Raw genomic sequence first — 19,184 nt, 5'->3', positions numbered from 1 at the left:
TTTTTTCTGTCTGTGAATAGGCGAACTTTTGGGTGTATGAATAGATGTCTCTGAAACTGTCTTGCATTTATTTATTTTCCTTCTGCACTCAACAATCCCCACTAAAGCCACCATGAGGAAGAAATTTCAAGCCACTTTCACAACCAGGCATTTCCATTGGTGACAGGAGGCATTATCTCAGATTTAAAGCTAGGGAGAAAGTTCACTGCTTTATGTCTCCAATCAAAATGATTCAAAGGCTGTGGGTACCTTCCTCTAGGGTCACTGTTATCTTGACTGTTCACCTGAGTGTCTAATAATGAGATTCCTGCTCTTCTCTTGTCAGAATGCTGGGAACCCAATGCTGGGAAGCACCATCTTCAGTAACGTGAATATGGAAGGAGTTAAGAAAAGGGATAAAGGTAGAAAACAGGATGATGATTTCTACCAGCAACTGGTTGAAATGAAAACATATAACAAACTACTAGAGAGGATGAATAAATTGGAGAAGGCTTTTCAGCGTGAAGTGGATGAAATTAAGAAGCAAATGTGCATGCAGAAGGAAAAATATGAAAAATTAGTAAAGGAATAAAACAAAAAAGACACAACAATTGATGAGCTGTAAGTTGAGGTGGGTTCACTTAGAAAGAAGATTAGTGAAATGGCAAGTACAGTTGTCAACCATGAGAGTATTATGGAGGAGTTCAGAAATGATACAGAGATAATTTGGCAAGCAAGCAGTCTGATAGACCAAAGCAGTGATACTGAAGAGAATGAAGTGATCCAAAGTTACAAACATGATGTGGAAACTATGTATGCTGAAATGGTGAAAGTAAGGAAAGACTTAGAAACAAAAGTCAAAGAAAAAAGCATTAGAAAGGAAGTGAAAATATTAATCCCAAAAAAAACAAAATTGGTCAAAGATTCAGCAGATACAGTATCAATAAATTTATATTAAACACTGGTATACCTAAAAACAAAAATTTGAGAGACAAAAAAGAGATGGCAAATATAAAGAGTATATTGATGGAGGTATCAGAGGAAATCTGTGACAATGACACAAAGGAACACAAAAAGCTAGGGAAATATGAGACAAATAAGGCAAGGCCCCTGAAAGAAACTTTCTAGAGTGTGAACACTGTGGAGGAATTACTAATATAATGCAAACAAACTCATGGAAAAAGGGGAATTTAAAAATGTATGGATAAAAAGATGCCAAGCTCAAGAGGAATAGGGAATATTAAAGGTGAAGAGGGAGGAGGCAAAAACAAAGAACGAGGGAAAATCAGAGGAAGAGAAGAGTACATTTTTTAACAATGTGCGTTGGACTGCAGGTACGAAAGTGGTATATACCCAACAGGAAATAAAAAGGATGAAGGTAGTATCTTCAAGTTATGACAAGTGTGTACACAAGATGATTAAACTGATGTACTCAAATGCAGATGGATAGGTGTCTAAATTACTAAACATGAAAGACTAAAAGCAAAACATATTATTTGCCTGACTGGAACAAAGTTAACCCAAAAGATATCAAACGATACCCTTAACTTAGAGGAATACAATATTGTACATGGAGATGAGACAGAAATTTAAGAAAAGGAGGAGGAATTATAATATTAGCAAAGAAAAATCTACAAGTCAAAGAATTATAATATTAACAAAGTAAAAATTACAAATCAAAGAAATAAAAATAGATATACCCTAACAAGTAGAACTGATTGCACTGGAGATTAACACATCTGAAGGGAAATTAACTGTGGCAAATTTATAAATGTCATCCAAAATGAACACTTGGGAAACAAGCGAATATGATGACCTGGTAGAAAGTACAATTCAGAGTTTAATAACATTATCACAGAGAATGGAAGAGAAATCTGACAGAATTATATTTACTGGAGATTTCAATACAAATGTAAATTGGAATACTCTAGATGTAAGAAGCCATGAAAGCTATTGGAATCAAAAGCTCCTGGATCTTGTGCAGGAGTTTTTCCTAACACAGCATGTAAAGGAAAACACCAAAGAAGAGAACTTGATGATCCATCAGTGCTAGATCTTACATTTACTAGGGAAGAAAATGATACTGACTATATAATGTATCACCCTCCATTCGGCAAAAGCGACCATGCAGTATTAATGTGCAACTTCAGGACTGCATATGACATAGTTAACAGTAATGAGAATTACAAACAGGGTCTAAACTACAAAAAGGGCAACTATCATGACCTGAAGAAGTACTTCTTAGAAACAGATTGGGAAAAGGAGCTTAGAGGACAAGATTTAAATAATATATGTAGAAAATTCTGTGATTTTTATGAAATAGGAGTCTAAAATTATATCCCCCAGCACAAAGAAACACAAATGAAAATAAAGAAATTGTTTAACACAGAATGTAAAAAATCAAAAGAAAAAAAAGAGACTTGCTGTGGAATTGATACAGAAGACACAATAGTGAGAGGGCATATAACAACTATAAACAGGCAAGAAATGATTATACAAAGATAAGGAGGGAGGCTCAGAGACAGACTAAGGAAGAGAGGAAGACATTATAAATAAAAGAAGTGATCAACCTAAGTTATTTGGCAGCTACATCCAAAGCAAAACCAAAGTTAAAGATAAAATACAGTCCATTACGGATGATGGGATCATCTATACACAAGAGAAATATATTTCTGAAGCACTAAACACAAAATTCCAATCAGTTTTTACAGAAGAAAATAATTTTGACAGAGACGGTATGGAACATGCTTGCCCACACATATTACCAGATATACAAATATCAGAAAAAGAAGTACAGGATGAGTTACGTAAATTAGACAAAGGAAAAGCATTGGGTCCTGACGAAATTTCAGGTTGAGTGCTACATGAATGTGCAGCAGAGTTAAGCAGACCATCATATTTAATATTCAAGGAATCTTTAGGTCAAGGTAAACTATCTGATATTTGGAAGAAAGCAAACATTGTCCCCCTATTCAAGAAAGGGAATAAACAGAATCCACTCAACTACCGGCCAGTATCACTGACCAGTGTTGTAGGTAAGCTACTAGAAAAGCTGATAAGAAAAGTTTGGGTAAACCATCTAGAAGAACACAGTATGATAACAGACAGGTGGTTCAGTTTTGGAAAGGGAAAATCATGTGTTACTAATCTATTAAGCTACAATGACAGAGTTACAGAAACATTACAGAAAAGAGAAGGATGGGTGGACAGTATCTATTTAGATTTCATGAAGCACTGGACAGAGTACCGCACCAAAGATTTTTATGGAAACTGTAACATCAAGGAGGTATCCAAGGCAACCTGTACTGTTGGATGCAGGATTTTCTCAGAAAAAGGGAAATGAGAACAGTACTAAGGGGAAATTGCTCATCATGGAGGGAAGTGACTAGCAGAGTTCCAAAGGACTCAGTGCTGGCACCAAACCTCGCACTTGCTCCTGCGGAGGGGTCTCGCGCTGATATAATACATTTTAGTTATAGCTGTGGGCAAAAAATTCTATAGAGATCCCATGCCAGGTGCCAGGAACTGCATTTTGTGGTCAAAATGTGATTGCTCATTAAATATAGTAAAAGTTTTTCAATCTTGATGGGACCAAGTTTTTTCACATCAGCGAATTTTTTGCAGTTTTTGTGCCAATTTTGGTGCGATTTGAATGTGAAGTTTTACCTGTCCAAAATACACATACACACACACACACACACACACACACACACACACAGCTAGTGCTATAGTATATTAGATACAAGTAAATGACATAGACAGTAACAATGGAAATGGAAGCTATCTAAATATGTTAGCGGATGATGCAAAAATACAAAGGAAAATTACGAACACAGATTCTTGCAAAGAGCTACAAGAAGAATTAAATAAACTTCATGAATGGAACGATAAATGGCAAATGGAATTTAATGTGGACAAGTGTCATGTAATTCTATCTATCTATCTATCTATTGCCAGTCGCCTCAATCCCGTTTGGGGTGGCCACAAACAAATCGCCTCCAAGTCGCCCTGTCCCCCGCCATTTCACTGCCCTGCTCCCAACTCACACCCCCCTCTCTCATATACCTCTCCACCCCATCCCTCCATCTCATCCTCGGCCTCCCCCTCCCTCATCCCCCCTCCACCTCACTCACATACACTCTCTTCGTCAGTCTTTCACCCTCCATCCTCTCCACATGGCCATGTAATTAACTTTGGTAAGAGTGAGAAAAGACCAGATTGGAATTATAAGTTAGGAAGATTAACCCTACACATATCAGAAAGAGAGAAGGACCTAGGAGTGATTATCAGCAACAGACTATCTCCAGCTGACCAAATCAGTGAAAAGGTACATAACATGTATACACTGCTTGCTAATATGAGAACAGCATTCAAATATATAAACGAAGACATGCTGAGAAAGATAATAACATCATTCATCAGATCAACCCTGGAGTATGCATCATAAGTCTGGAATCCTCACCTAAAAAAACACATAGATGAGATTCAAAAAGTACAAAGGCCAGCTATAAGATGGGTACCACGCTTTAGGGATCTAAGCTAAGAAGAGACCAGAAATACTGAATCTACCAACACTACTGGAGAGAAGGAAAAGAGGAGACATGATTATGCTGTATAAAAGCATCTCAGGGAAAGAGGAAATAGACATCCATCTATCCATCCACCATCCAATCCTACGTTGCCCCATGAGGAGCATAGGAGTCCAGGGCTAGGCAAGTTGGTCTTGACATTTAGATTGAGAGTGACCAGCCTCACTCATCCCTGAGTGGCCTTATGTGAGCAATAAACTCCAACCACCCCTCGAATATAAATCTTCACGGGCTCAATCTGATTGGAGCGCCGTAATTGTCCACAAAACCACCAGGTAGCAAAATCTGGTTATATGTTTACCACTCAGCATAGTAAATGGTCTCCTGATGTACAGAAAATCATCTGGCTTGTCACTCAATGTAGAGTCACCCACAGGCAGAAGGAAGAGGAAAGAATGAAGGAAAAAAAAACAGAAGAGGGAGTGTAAAGTCACCTGTAGACTGAAGGATGAGGAAAGAATGAAGGAAAGACAGAAGAGAATAGAAGGAAAGATGGATGGAGGAGAGGAAAGGGCAAACGCCCAAGACTAGCACTACATTGAGTGAGTGGATGGTGAGTGCCCCCGAAAAAAGACATAAATGAATATATAACCTACTAGGAAGCACCAACAAGAGGACACTGCAAAAAAAAAAAAAAAGAGGCAATAAAGATGTAAGGAAATTCAGTTTCCCAAATAGGGTAGTTAATCAGTGGAATGCACTACTGAATGAAATAGTGTGTGCCAAAACTATTCATAAATTTATGGATATGTATGATAAAAATGGTTTAATACATGGGACAGTATGAGCTTGACTCATTCCTGTAAAGATACAACTAGGTAAGAACACACACACACACACACACACACACACACACACACACACACACACACACACACTACTAACTCACAGTTCTGTGATGGAGTGAAGGCTGGAGAAAGCATCGGCTTCCAATGTCTGTATCTGGTTCCCCCTCAGGTCACTATGGGACAGTGAAATAAAGGCAGGAAGAAAATAATTAATTCTTTTGCTGTTATGGACATGTTCAACACCTTATTTTTGGCTAAAACCAAACATTACAGCCAAAACCAAACATTTTAGCCACCTGTACATCAATAATGTTGTTGAACAACTCTGGTCCGTCTGGTCAATCAGACAAATCAACCACGGTCATGCATGTGCTTCTGCAGGTCTGTCCCATGCAGTGAACTATCACTTCCTTGCAGATGACTGCACCTCACAACAGCAAGTCATGGAGAAAAGTGTGGAGGATTGGTTCTGGGATGGACACTGCATTTGCAGTGCTCCACCCTGTTTTCTGGTTATATGGTTACTACCCACTATTCCTGGGTTGCAGGAAACCATTAGGCTTGTCACTTGGTGTAGAGCCACTGGAAGTGGAAAGAAGAGTAATAAAATGCAACAGAAAGGACAAGGAGAACTAGGTAGAGGGGAGGGCACACAAAAAGATAAAATGATAAATGTGAAAGAAGTGAGCAGTACTATATAAGTGAATGGATGATGGTTGCCACCACCTCCCCCCACATTAATGCTGTATATAAAGAGAAAAGAACTATAACAGCCACTTCCTTATTAACCACCTGGAGGTCCTGGAAGGCCAATGGCATAGGAATGCCCACTGTTATGCAATGGTATTCCAGATCAATCATCTTACACCCCTGGAAGCGTTTAAATGACAGAAAAACCCTTCGCTCCCTCTTGGATTATAAGCAGGGCCAATCAGCGCTCTCTCCTCCATCAGCCAAGCCACCAAGTATCTCATGGTCATATACAGTAACCAAAATGAATTGTTTGCTATATTCAGTTCTCACTGTCACCTAAGACATTCACTGGAATACATTTACAGTATAAATATGTTTTGTATTTTCAGAATTTCAATTGTAGCTTGAGTTACTGCCCACTAACAATATTTGTCCAATGATCTTAGTAATGCTCAATTACTTTCATACGAAAATATTGTACAAAGTTTAATTAAAAATAAAATGTAAATCAATGATACTGAGCAGGGGAGAATGATATTGGGTTACAAAGACCTTAGGGTTAGGGACTCATAATGTTCCCTTGCATCATGGCTGCAAAATATCCTTCCCTGGGTCTGAGAGACTGACAAAGGAAAATCCATCCATCCATCATCGAATCCTACGTTGCCCCATGAGGAGCGTAGAAGCCCGGGGCTAGGCAGTTGGTCCTGACATTTAAGATGAGAGTGAAGTGTATGAAAAGAGAATGAAGAGTGGGAAGGAGTGAGACACAAATAGGAAAGCAAAGGAGAACAGATAAACAGTATATGGAAGAAAGAACAAGATAGAAGAAAGGAAAAGAATATGAAAATGGCCATTCCATATGGGATCATGGCTGGCTATATTAAGTACTGTACACTTATACCATTAAATCTCTTGTACTGTACCTGAGAGAGAGACAGAAAGAGAGAGAGAGAGAGACTTACAGTTTTGAGAGGTAACGAAGACCATCAAAATCATGTGACCGGATACTGGTAAGGTTATTATTGCTGAGGTCAAGTATCCTCAAGTAAACCATGCGATGGAAAACAGAAGTCTTGAATTTATTGATGTCGTTGCTGGAGAGGTTGCTGGGGAAAAGGAAGTACAGATAAGAAACATTAAATAGTTATCTGACAAATAATTTAGACTCAACATTGATAAGGGATCCTAAACCTAGACAACACTGATAAGACATAACTTTAAAAAAATGCTATCAATGGAAACAATGCTTAAACAAAGCAATGCAAGAAACACACAACAGTCACATGGGATACTAAGCCTAAGGACAATAACAGTGATAAGAGGAACATGAAACCAATAACATGATAATCGTTTTACTCTAACTTGGCCTAAAACTGCCTTCTTTCCATCTTGAATACTGATCTGTAACAAAAGACCAACATTAAAATATTATACTAGTCACAAAGAGGTACTATGAAAAGATACAGAACCATAGCTTGTAATCCGTTACTTTATTGTACTTTATGCTTCATTTTCATCTTTTACTCAAAGGGAAGTTTATAGGAAAGTAGAGACGGATAATAATGCAATATTTGGCTACGTGCTGAATACTGAGTCAGATGTAATATCAAGCATTTTGCAAAATCCAGCACAGAGTCTGGCTGAATTACGCCAGATAACTGAGAGTTTACAATACAGTATCTCACAATTCGATACAGGAGTAAAAATAAATCCATGACTATTACAAACAAGGTACGCAAGGAACTGGTGTAGGACTGTGTTGGGGATGACTCTGCATTCTGAAAGTCCCCTATCAGGATAAACCCCACAGGTGTTATGTATTTGTTCATCATCATCATCAACATCTGGACCTCCTTTCCCACCCTAAGGCGGGATGAGGAGTAGCAATGTCCAGACAGCCCAAGTTTGCCCAATCCAATGCATTCTGAAAGTCCCCTATTAGGATAAACCCCACAGGTGTTATGTATTTGTTCATCATCATCATCAACATCCGGACCTCCTTTCCCACCCTCAGGCGGGATGAGGAGTAGCAATGTCCAGACAGCCCAAGTCTGCCCAATCCAATGAGCCACACTTCCATTCACTCATCAATCAAGCCCCCAGAATCCTGGCTCCGTCTGATTTGCCAAAAACATTCACCACATTCTATAGCTTCACATAACCATATCCGATAGTCAATCCGGACACTGTCACATTAAAAAGGGGTGCAAAATCCTTGTAAAAAAGGGGTGCAAAATCCTTGATCATACACTTCTTCTCACAACTTTCATCTAGGCAGCTTGCTCTAGTCAGTCCCTTAGCCTCACCGACTTCCATACCTCCCTTCCTCACATACCCATTTGCCTTATCCCTCCACATTCTCCTTGGCCTACCTCGCTTCCTCCCTTCTTCAAATTCGCTAAGATATACCTTTTTCACTACTCTATTGTTCTCCAGTCTCTCCACATGACCATACCATCTCAGTACACTCTCTTCGATTCTGGTGTCCACAGACTTCCTCACTCCCTATCTTTCACGAATCACAATACTTCATGTCCTATCTACTCCCTGTTCTCCACATACATTCCTCAGCAGTCCCATCTCCTCTGCTCTCACTCTTGACTTTTCATTTTCATGTCACACCATAGTCTCACATCCATAACGTAAAGTTGGCACTAACACTCCTTTATGTAAGCCTCGTGCAGCTGCAACACTCAAGCCTCTGTTTCTTATCAAGACTTTCACTGCACCAACTACTTTCCTTCCTTGTGTCACTCTACTTTCCACTTCTTTTGCACATTTTCCTCTCTCTTCTATTACCGTACCTAGGTATTTGAACTCTCTCACCAATTCCAGTCTCTCTCCATTCACTGTAACATCACACTCGAAGGCACCTTCTCTCTCTCAATAGCCATGACTTTACTCTTTTCTTCATTTACTCTCAAGGCATGATGCTCACAGACATCCGCAGTACTCTGCACTAGTCTACCAAGTTCTTGTCCGGTATTTGCAAGTAGTACAGCACCATCAGCATACAACAAATTTTAGATATTTCATCCATCATCATTTATTACCAATGCCATCCCTCTCTCCATTACTCGTGTTTTTAATTATCTCATTACTGCATCCATATATATACTGAACAACCACAGGGACATCACACAACCTTGTCGCATGTCCACACCGATTGTGAACCATTCACTTACATGCCCATTTACCCTTGCACATGCTTCACTGCCATCATAAAAACTCTTGATGTCACCTAGCAGCTTACCATCTGCACTGTACATGCGCAAAATTTTTCACAGTCCTTCTCTGTTTACTTTGTCATATGCTTTTTCCAGATCCATGAATACCATAAACACCTTATAGTCCTTCTCACAGGCCTTCTCCACTATGTCTTTCGCAAACATTTAATCCACACATCCTCTGCCACTCCTAAAGCCATCCTGTTCATCACTCAGTAGGACTTCTCATATCTCTCTTACTTTCCCTGTAATAATTCTTCCATATACCTTCCCTATCACACTCAATTAACTTACGCCTTGATAATTCTTGCCATCACTGCACTCATCTTTTCTTTTGTACAAGGGTACAATCACAGCCTTTTTCCACTTTGCTGGCAAAGTTTCACTCATCCATGCCTTCTTACATATCTCCAACAAGCACTTCATTCTGTTCTCTCCACTACACTTGATAATCTCTGGATATACCTCATAAACCCCAGCTGCTTTCTCATTATTCAGCCACTTCACAGCATTCTTCATCAGTGCAAGTGTCACGTTTCCTATCACTGCATTCCTCCTCTGCACACCCCCAAAACCAATCATGTTTACAGTGGCTCTGCTCTCTCTATTCCCATTCATCAGGCTTTCAAAATATTCATTCCATCTGGTCCTTACTTCATCCCCATGGGTTAATAATCTACCACTTACACTCTTCACACTTTTACATTTCTTTCCACTGTCACCTCTACATTTCTGCACCTCTTTCCAGAATAACTTCCCATCCTCAGAGTAATTTGCATTAATTTTTCTTCCATGATCATCATTTACCTCCTTCTTTTTCCTCTTCACTGGTCTCTTTATGTGCTTCTTGCTCTCAATATATTCAGTTCTTATTTCAACTGAATCCCTGTCCTGCAACCACTCTAGCCTCTTCCTTTCTTCCCTATCATGCAGGATGATGAAGAGGCAGTAATTACACCTCCCTCAGGGCCATGTAGGTTCAATGATGAGGGTCAGATATTCATATCACATCCCTAAGCCTGATATGTCAAACTAGGTCACTTAAGACTAACCACATCTCCTTAAGGTCACATCAGTAAGACAGCCCATGCACATCACTCACAGGTCAAACAAGGTCACAGACAAGAATACCTACAGGAAGGTCACTTCAGTGGTGCCACTGCTGTTTATAATATTGTCAGCCAGGAAGGGTCCCAGGTTATTGTGGCTCAGGTCTCTGGAAAGGTAAGCTTCCTTAAGTAAAAAAAATTATGACCTACAACAACTTGCAAAATACACAAGCTATTCAATTAAAAATTTCTTTTTACTTTTCTTTCATTTTGGGGGGTTATTCTCTCTCTCTCTCTCTCTCTCTCTCTCTCACTCACATTTTCTTTATCTTCAAGTTCACATCAGGAACCAGATACAGCTGCAAGCTTGAGCAACTGGCAGTGACATCCAGGCAGGTACAATTTGCAGCCTCTTTGGAACACTGGAACGCTGGAAGGAAGGAAATGTTAACCCTGTTAGTGCAGTTTTTATTTTCCTACTTTGTTCTTGCTACCACCACACAATTTTACTGTCAGAGAGACATCCTTCACAGCAAAGGGGAAAGCAATTGTCTCCTTTAATCCTTTCTGTAAAGCTATGCCTTTTTACTTTGTTCTTGTTACCATCAGACATTTATACCTAGACTGGCAGAGTCCCTCACAGTTATTGTTGTTGCTCCATCCCAGCCTGTCTGCTGAGAAGTCTCACTAACTAAAAGCAAGTAGCTGCCTTACTATGACAGAGAGTGTCTTGCCAGAGTCATAACACGGTCCTGCCCAGTGGCAAGGTGCAAGAAATATGGAGAAGAAACAATCCCAAGAGGATGAACTGTGTTCAAGAGATATTATGAGCAGTAGGCTCAGCCAAGCTTTAACTACTTGGAAAATGGGATTGAATTCCCTACCTGGGAGTACTGTGCATGGCCAGCCAATGAATCTTGGCATCACTTCACTCTCATGGGATTACCTTCCAGGAAAATTTTAATGACCCACCTACTACATTTTATTGAAGGGGTAAAACAACTAATTGAATGAATGGCTGACTGGCTGACTGATCAACTGACTGACTGCACAGAGAACACAGAATATAAATGTACAAAGTATGTAAAGTCCTGACACAACAAACAGCAGAAGCAGCTATTAATCAACTAGATGAATAACTGACTACCTATACATAACAGATATTTGCATGTACACAAAATTCTAGTCTTGACACTAACAAATGTAAGTTCTGGATGCAATAGCGCAGGTATTTTGTGCAAGAAATGTGGCAGCACAGCACACATGCTCTCTTATAAGTCAAAACATGATCAATCATGCTGACTGATAAGATGGCTGCAGATGATGACAATGAACATCAGGCATATGTTGATAAAAACAAAATTATCAACCACCTACTGTATAAAGAACAGCATGAACCAAATGGGATAAGAAACAAGTACTACATCACAGAATGAAGAATTCAATCTTTCAACATTAACATGGAGTGGGAAGAATCAGTGCATGACTCTTTTATCTCTTCTGGAACATAGATCAAATGTGAGTTCTAGGTACAGTGGCCTCACATCCAACAGGTGTCTCTTTGGTACTAATTGCCTTTCATACACTAGCCACTTAAAATATTGATTTAAAAACAAACTGGTTAATAATGGGACATTTGCATCAGTAAGAACTGCTTACACGTAAGTGCATGAAATCCATAGAGTTTCTGGAGCGGTCTGTTATTTTAGGAAGTCCCAGGAGACGTGCAGTGGCCAATCAAAACATCTGTTTGTGTGTGATGTCACTGAGTGTCAGTCTCCCTCTGCTCTCTGGCATGACATAATAACAGCATGTTGGGACAAACTGTAGGACAGCTCCCATTACTACATGATGAAAATGTTATGAAAGGGATTATCTTTCGTATTTCTATAATTAATTCAAAACGACAACAACAATGGGTGCTATGTGCCTACAATAATGAATAAAGGATGCAGACACACAATTCAGAAGATCAGTGACCACTGAAGTAGCAAGAATTGAGGGAGAAAGATGCAACAGTGAGGCAAAGAGACGGAGGCTGAAAGGAGTTGGAATAATTAACGAGACAAAAAGTCTCCGACTCCACCCTATTAAGAAGACCTCTATGTGATGGCCTCCCTACATGAGAGCTGTACTCTACACAGGGGTGAATAAAACCCTTTACAAGTCAGCAGCTGTGCAAGTGTAAAGAAGGCAGAGAGTTGACTTAGTACAGCTGAACTAATCTCTTGGAGGAAGATTTTGCAAGAGATAATACAATCTTTCCATGAAAAATCTTGAGAGAATGAAACCAAGTACATTCATATATATATATATATATATATATATATATATATATATATATATATATATATATATATATATATATATATATATATATATATATATATATATATATATATATATATATATATATATATATATATATATATATATATATGATGATTTTAAATGTTAAAATTTTGAGCTCCCCTTTTTTATACTAGTACCAAGTACACTGGATAGTTAAGCAGTGGACTAACACCAGCTGCTGTTAATGACTGGCTGTTAAGGCAATGTAACACAGTATACAGGGTAATGCATTTTCAAAATCCTATGAAAAGTAACTGACATATTCTCATGTCTTGCTGCGACAGGTCAGCCAGGACTGCTAATAATACTGTAAATAAGGAAGTAAAATAAATAATGAGAACAGCAACTATCACTGGTTATGTTACAGCAGTTTACATGAAGAATCATTTCCTCTACAGCTGCATGAAACTCACCAACAACAAAGGAGACTGTATACCTGCACCATCCTGAATAACAGAGCACAAACAATGGTATACTCACGGCAGTCATCTGCATCATCCCAAGATTCAGGGCACTTCACTGTGTCAGTGCATTTACCAGCTGGTAAACAGGGCCCAGATTTACATTTGTATACTCCTTTGGGGCATATCTTGTCACCTGAGGAATAAAATGACAAGACAACTACTGCTTGAAGTGTGAGTATTTGACTGACTCACTTCTCTGGGCATGGTGTTAATAGTCTTCCATCTACTGTGCTTTCTTTCTCATTGTTTTCTGGACCCTACCTCACACCATCCTTAGCTCTTTAAAAAAAAAAAAAAAAAAAAAAAAAAAAAAAAAAAAAGAGGGCAAGATGATGATGATGATGATGATGATGATGATGAAGATGAACATGAACCATCAGTCAAACTGATTCCCTGTACAGCTTAAAGGCTTTGTGGGCACATGATGATAAAAAATATAATATAAACATATATATGTATATATATATATATATACCAATAAATAAAAGTAAGAGAGTTGCTATTTTCTAGAGTTGCACAGGTGTAATGAGAGTAACATTTATAAGAGTAATGGCCAGTCTCATATTATCCCCTTTATAACATTCATCTGAGGCTGGGCTACCAAATTCCAAAACATGAAAGAGAAAATGACCAGCCCACAGCCTTGTGACATCCTATTAAAAAAAAAAAAAAAAAAAAAAAAGGACTGTAGATGCACACATGTCCATCACTAAATGATGTTCTGAACCACTACCCCACAAGGTTAAAATGAAAGAGTAATTCATCATCATCATATCATCATGATCATCATCACTGTCATAGTTTTCATTGCTGCTGCCGTTGCCGCTACCGCAGCCGTCATCATCATCATCGTCATCATCATGACCCTTCTTCCCACTTAAATGTGGAGTGAAGTCAGATCCAGAAACAAGGAAAGTATGAAAGTAAGATTGTGGGTTAACTTCCAACAGAATGCCCTGGAATCCTGACTCCACCAAAAAAAGCCTAACAATCATGAATCCTTTCATACCACATTGTTTATATGGCTCCAACATGCTTGAATGCATCAGTCTTGGTCATCTAATGGTGGCTCACCATGCTGTTTTCTCTCTGGCAGCCTCCCCATTCAGTTCCTTATCCCTGAGGTCACACTCTATGACCTTGTCTCAGGTCTTTGGTCTACCTCTTGCAACCGTTTCCTTGATGTTCACACCTCTCACTTTCCACACCCAACATTAAAGTCTTAATCTTCCTCACAGCTCTGTCACTGACTCCCTCTATCACTGACCATCCACTACTGACTCACTGACTGACCCGCTGACTGTTCACTGACTATTAGTTACCAACTCTGACTCTCACTGTCTGACTGGCTAACTGCCACTGACTCACTATCACACACAAATTACCAGTCTGCTACTCTCTGGCTCGCTAAATTTGCTGCTATGCACACAAATCACTCTGTCCGTTACTCTCTGGCAAATTGAGCAAACTCTTATTCATCTTGGATGTGGGATGGTACTCTTTAAATACCCACTCCATCCTCTCAGTTCCCTCAACTAGCACAGTCCAGAATATTCTAGAGCCTAGTAGAGAACTCACTTTTCTAACACAATAATATACTTAAATTAACAAAATACAGTAACAATAATGACAAGAAATAATTACTACAGTAAGAAAGAAAGTAAACAAAACAGACATGTAAACATTCCAAGAATTTTCCTCATCTTCAAATATAAACAAAAGCCTAATCCTAAGGCATAACACTTAATTTCAAGAACATTCCTTGTATCTCAGATATAAACCACTAACATAATTGTACTGGCATAACAAAAATATATATATATATAAAAGAAAAATTCAAATACCTGTATTTTTATTAAACACCTATCCCTTTACAATTAAAATATGTATTTGGTTATTTTATATATATATCATCATCATCATCATCATCATCATCCGGACCTCCTTTCCCACCCTAAGGCAGGGTGAGGAGTAGCAACGTCCAGACAGCCCAAATTTGCCCAATCTAATGGCTTCCATTCACTCACCATTTAAGACCCCGGAATTCTGGCTCTATCTGATATGCCAAAAACATTCACAACATACTATTGCTTCACATAAATGTTTCCAAGAGTCAAGCCAGATGCTGTCACGTTAAAAAAGGGTGCCAAATCCCTGATCAAGTGCTTCTCTTTACAATATTCATCCAGTCTGCTTGATCTCTTGTCAGTCCCCTAGCCTCACTGACTTCCAAACTTCTCTTCCTCACACACTCATCCACTATATCCCTCCACCTTTTCCTTGGCCTAACTAGCCTCCTCCCTTCTTCAAATTCGCTCAGATATACCTTTTTCACTACTCTACTGTTCTCCAGTCTCTCCACATGACCATACCATCTCAGTACTGGACACTTTCTTCAATTCTGATGTCCACAGACTTCCTCACTCCCCATCTTTCACGAATCACATTATTTCATATCCTATTCACTCTCTGTTCTCCACATACATTCCTCAGCAGTCCCATCTCCACTGCTCTCACTCTTGACTTTTCATTTTCATGTCACACCACAGTCTCACATCCTTAACATAAAGTTGGCACTAACACTCCTTCATGTATGCCTCGTGCAGCTGCAACACTCAAGCCTCTGTTTCTTATCAAGACCATCACTGCACCAGCTACTTTCCTTCCTTGTTTCACTCTAATTTCCACTTCTTTTGCACATTTTCCTCTCTCTTCTATTACTGTACCCAGGTATTTGAACTCTTATCATTTCCAGTCTCTCCATTCACTGTAACATCACACTGGGAGTCGCCTTCTCTCTCAATAACCATGACTTTACTCATTTCTACATTTACTGTCAAGGCACAACGCTCACAGACATCAGCAAAACTCTGTGCTAGTCTACCATGTTCTTGTCTGGTATTTGCAAGTAGTACAGCACCATCAGCATACAACAAATTTGAGATATTCCATCCACCACCAATCATTGCCAATGCCATCCCCATCTCCATTACATGTGTTTTTACTTATCTCATCACCCCATCCATATATATATATATATATATATATATATATACACACACACACTGAACAACCACAGGGACATCACACAACCTTGTCGCACACCCACACCAATCATGAACCATTCACTTAGATGCCCATTTACCCTTACACATGCTTCACTACCATCATAAAAACTTTTGACGGCACCTAGCAGCTTACCATCTTCATCGTACATGTGCAAAACCTTTCACAATCCTTCTCTGTCTGCTTTGTCATATGCTTTTTCCAGATCCATGAATGCCATAAACACCCTATAGCTCTTCTCACAGGCCTTTTCCAGTCTGTCTGTCTCACTGTAAATATTTGATCCACACATCTTCTGCCACTCCTAAAGCCACTCTGTTCATCACTCACAAGGACTTCTCATATCCCTCTTATTTTTTCTGTAATAATTCTTCCCTATACCTTCCCTACCACACTCAATAAACTTATGCCACGATAATTCTTGCACTCACTTCGCTCATCTTTATTTTGGTAAACTGGTACAATCAGAGCCCTTTTCCACTCTGCTGGCATAGTTTCACTCATCCACGCCTTCTTACATATCTCCAACAAGCACTTCATTCCGCTCTCTCCACTACACTCGATCATCTCTGCATACACCTCATCAACCCCAGCTGCCTTCCTATTTTTCAGCTGCTTCACAGCATTCTTCATCTGTGCAAGTGTCACGTTTCCTATAACTGCATTCCTTCTCTGCACACCCCCAAAACCAATCACGTTTACAGTGGCTCTGCTCTCTCTATTCCCATTCATCAGGCTTTCAAAATATTCATTCCATCTGGTCCTTACTTCATCCCCATGGGTTAATAATAATCTATCACGTACATCCTTCACACTTTCACATTTCTCTCCGCTGTCACTTCTACATTTCTGCACCTCTTTCCAGAATAACTTCCCATCCTCAGAGTAATTTGCATTAATTTTTCTTCCAAGATCATCATTTACCTCCTTCTTTTTCCTCTTCACTGGTCTCTTTACATGCTTCTTGCTCTCAATATATTCAGTTCTTATTTCAACTGAGCCCCTGTCCTGCAACCACTCTAGCCTCTTCCCTTCTTCCCCCTGATGCAGGAGGATGAAAAGGCAGTAAATACACCTCCCTCAGGGCCATGTACATTCAATGATGTGGGTCAGATATTCTTACCACAGTATTTATTATTGCACAATTTTGTTATCATGCAACATGTTTGGTAACAATTATCGGCAGTAACCAAGGGATCACTGCATTCTTCCTGCCAAAAGTTATTTGTACTGGTTTCAGCTTATGACAGACTGATAATAATGAAAAGGTTAGAAGAATGAAAGAGGACAATGTACCTCACAGGTCAATTTAGGTCACTAACCCTTTTACTCATAGTTAAAACTTGTTCACTCTGGGTAAGTGACAACCCTCAGTTCAAACTTTATCACTTCATACTGGGGAGGGACACCTTGATAAGGTGCCACATATATAGAGCTGTAGATCTGCTGTCCAGTTTCCACATATCACTTAGCTCCTTCCCTACTCCCAAAGAAGAGGATGCTGGACAGAGATAATCATCAGAGGCATGAACAGTGACCACAGATTTGCGAAAAGTAATGCGAAAAAGACTTAAGGCAAGGTCATACTGTGTGGGCTCAGGAATAAAGAGACTGAAGAACGAGGCACCTAGAGAATGAACAGCAAGGTGAACCACTATTAGATGACCAAGGCTGATGCATGAAAGTGCGGTGGAGCCTTTACAAACAAAACAAACTGAATAGTCTTGGGGACATCCCACATCATTATTTCTGTCCAACACTGATACTCAGTTACTCATTTAGACATCCACCTAGTTTTAAATATGCTCCACTTTCAATAAATCTTTTCACAGCATTAAGTAGTTTTCCATCTACACCATGCACAAAAAACTTTCATAAACTTTCCCCAAATCATCTTAGCATATGGTTTTTCCAGATCTACATATGTAATACAGTTAACAAACTGACAGATTTATATGTTTTTGGTTAATACTGTATAAGGGTATTTATTTTCTTGACAAAATGAATTCATTGTTTGCTGTATGTCATGAAGCATCAGTTGGCCATACATCAAACCAAAATGTAAAGAAATAGATATATGAAACTTCTAACCAAGCCACAGATTCCATAATGTTTGTGGATCATATAGTGGAGAAAAGGGGTTGCAAAACCAAATAATCTTATTAGTATTAAACAGAATACTGAATAAAACAAAAACCTTCACAGGCTCTGTTCACAGCACCCATTGTGCTGCTCTTGATAATCAAATTTGGCACAGCATATGACAGACACATTGAGCTTTCCTGCACACATTTCTGTATCTTTGTATATTCATTTACACATGCTCATGCAAGCACTCATATTTTCACTTACTCACACTCCACACACCTCAAGATTTCTTTACTAATCCACACTTTGCCAACTTGGAACTGTGTGTTACTTGGGCTAAGTGGAGATTTGTTCTAATGTCTTGACTTCACTTTTAAACTTTATTCTATACTGACTTCACTTTTAACCTTTATTCTTATGACTAGAGACTTTTATACAATTATGAAGAAACCTCCTGTAATGAAATGAACTCGCCAGATTCATATCAGGGAAAGAATCTACTAATGAGCTGTATTATCCAGTGTATTTATAATGTATGAATCATTTACGTACTTACTACAGTTCATAAGGTGAGATTCATCAACACAGCCAGATCCACTGACAATCATGCAATGGTATTCCAGAGGTATACACTGCTTGCCATCTGCACATTGGAATACCTCCTCTTGCTCACACTCTTTGGCGTAGCTTTCCACTGATGGAGAAAATAGAGTTGCACTATATATATATATATATATATATATATATATGTGTGTGTGTGTGTGTGTGTACGTTTATTAATATATATACAGTAATACCTCGATATACAATACCCCTAGATGCGATACCCCAGCTTAATGATGGGGGTAGAAATTGCACCATACCCCACCTAACAATGGCCAAACCC

General features: G+C 39.0%; 1 protein-coding gene across 1 annotated transcript in view; it reads right to left on the bottom strand.

The window, feature by feature from the left end:
• LOC145410683 (G-protein coupled receptor GRL101-like) overlaps positions 1-19,184 on the bottom strand; it is a 52,196-nt gene that overhangs the window by 28,377 nt on the left and 4,635 nt on the right. Inside the window, exons 3-8 of the mRNA XM_080280796.1 lie at positions 18,855-18,992; positions 13,161-13,277; positions 10,647-10,758; positions 10,415-10,495; positions 7,015-7,158; positions 5,458-5,529 (exon numbers count right to left, since the gene is read on the bottom strand). Of these exons, the coding sequence (XP_080136922.1) occupies positions 5,458-5,529; positions 7,015-7,158; positions 10,415-10,495; positions 10,647-10,758; positions 13,161-13,277; positions 18,855-18,992 (664 nt within the window). The remainder of the gene's footprint in view (positions 1-5,457; positions 5,530-7,014; positions 7,159-10,414; positions 10,496-10,646; positions 10,759-13,160; positions 13,278-18,854; positions 18,993-19,184) is intronic.

The sequence above is a fragment of the Coenobita brevimanus genome, chromosome 86 (genome assembly GCF_032717465.1).
Source record: "Coenobita brevimanus isolate Jiangsu-jjx chromosome 86, ASM3271746v2, whole genome shotgun sequence".
NCBI classification, from domain to species: domain Eukaryota; kingdom Metazoa; phylum Arthropoda; class Malacostraca; order Decapoda; family Coenobitidae; genus Coenobita; species Coenobita brevimanus.
The sequence above is the reverse complement of the archived record's forward strand: the minus strand, read 5'-3'. Positions and strand labels throughout refer to the sequence as shown.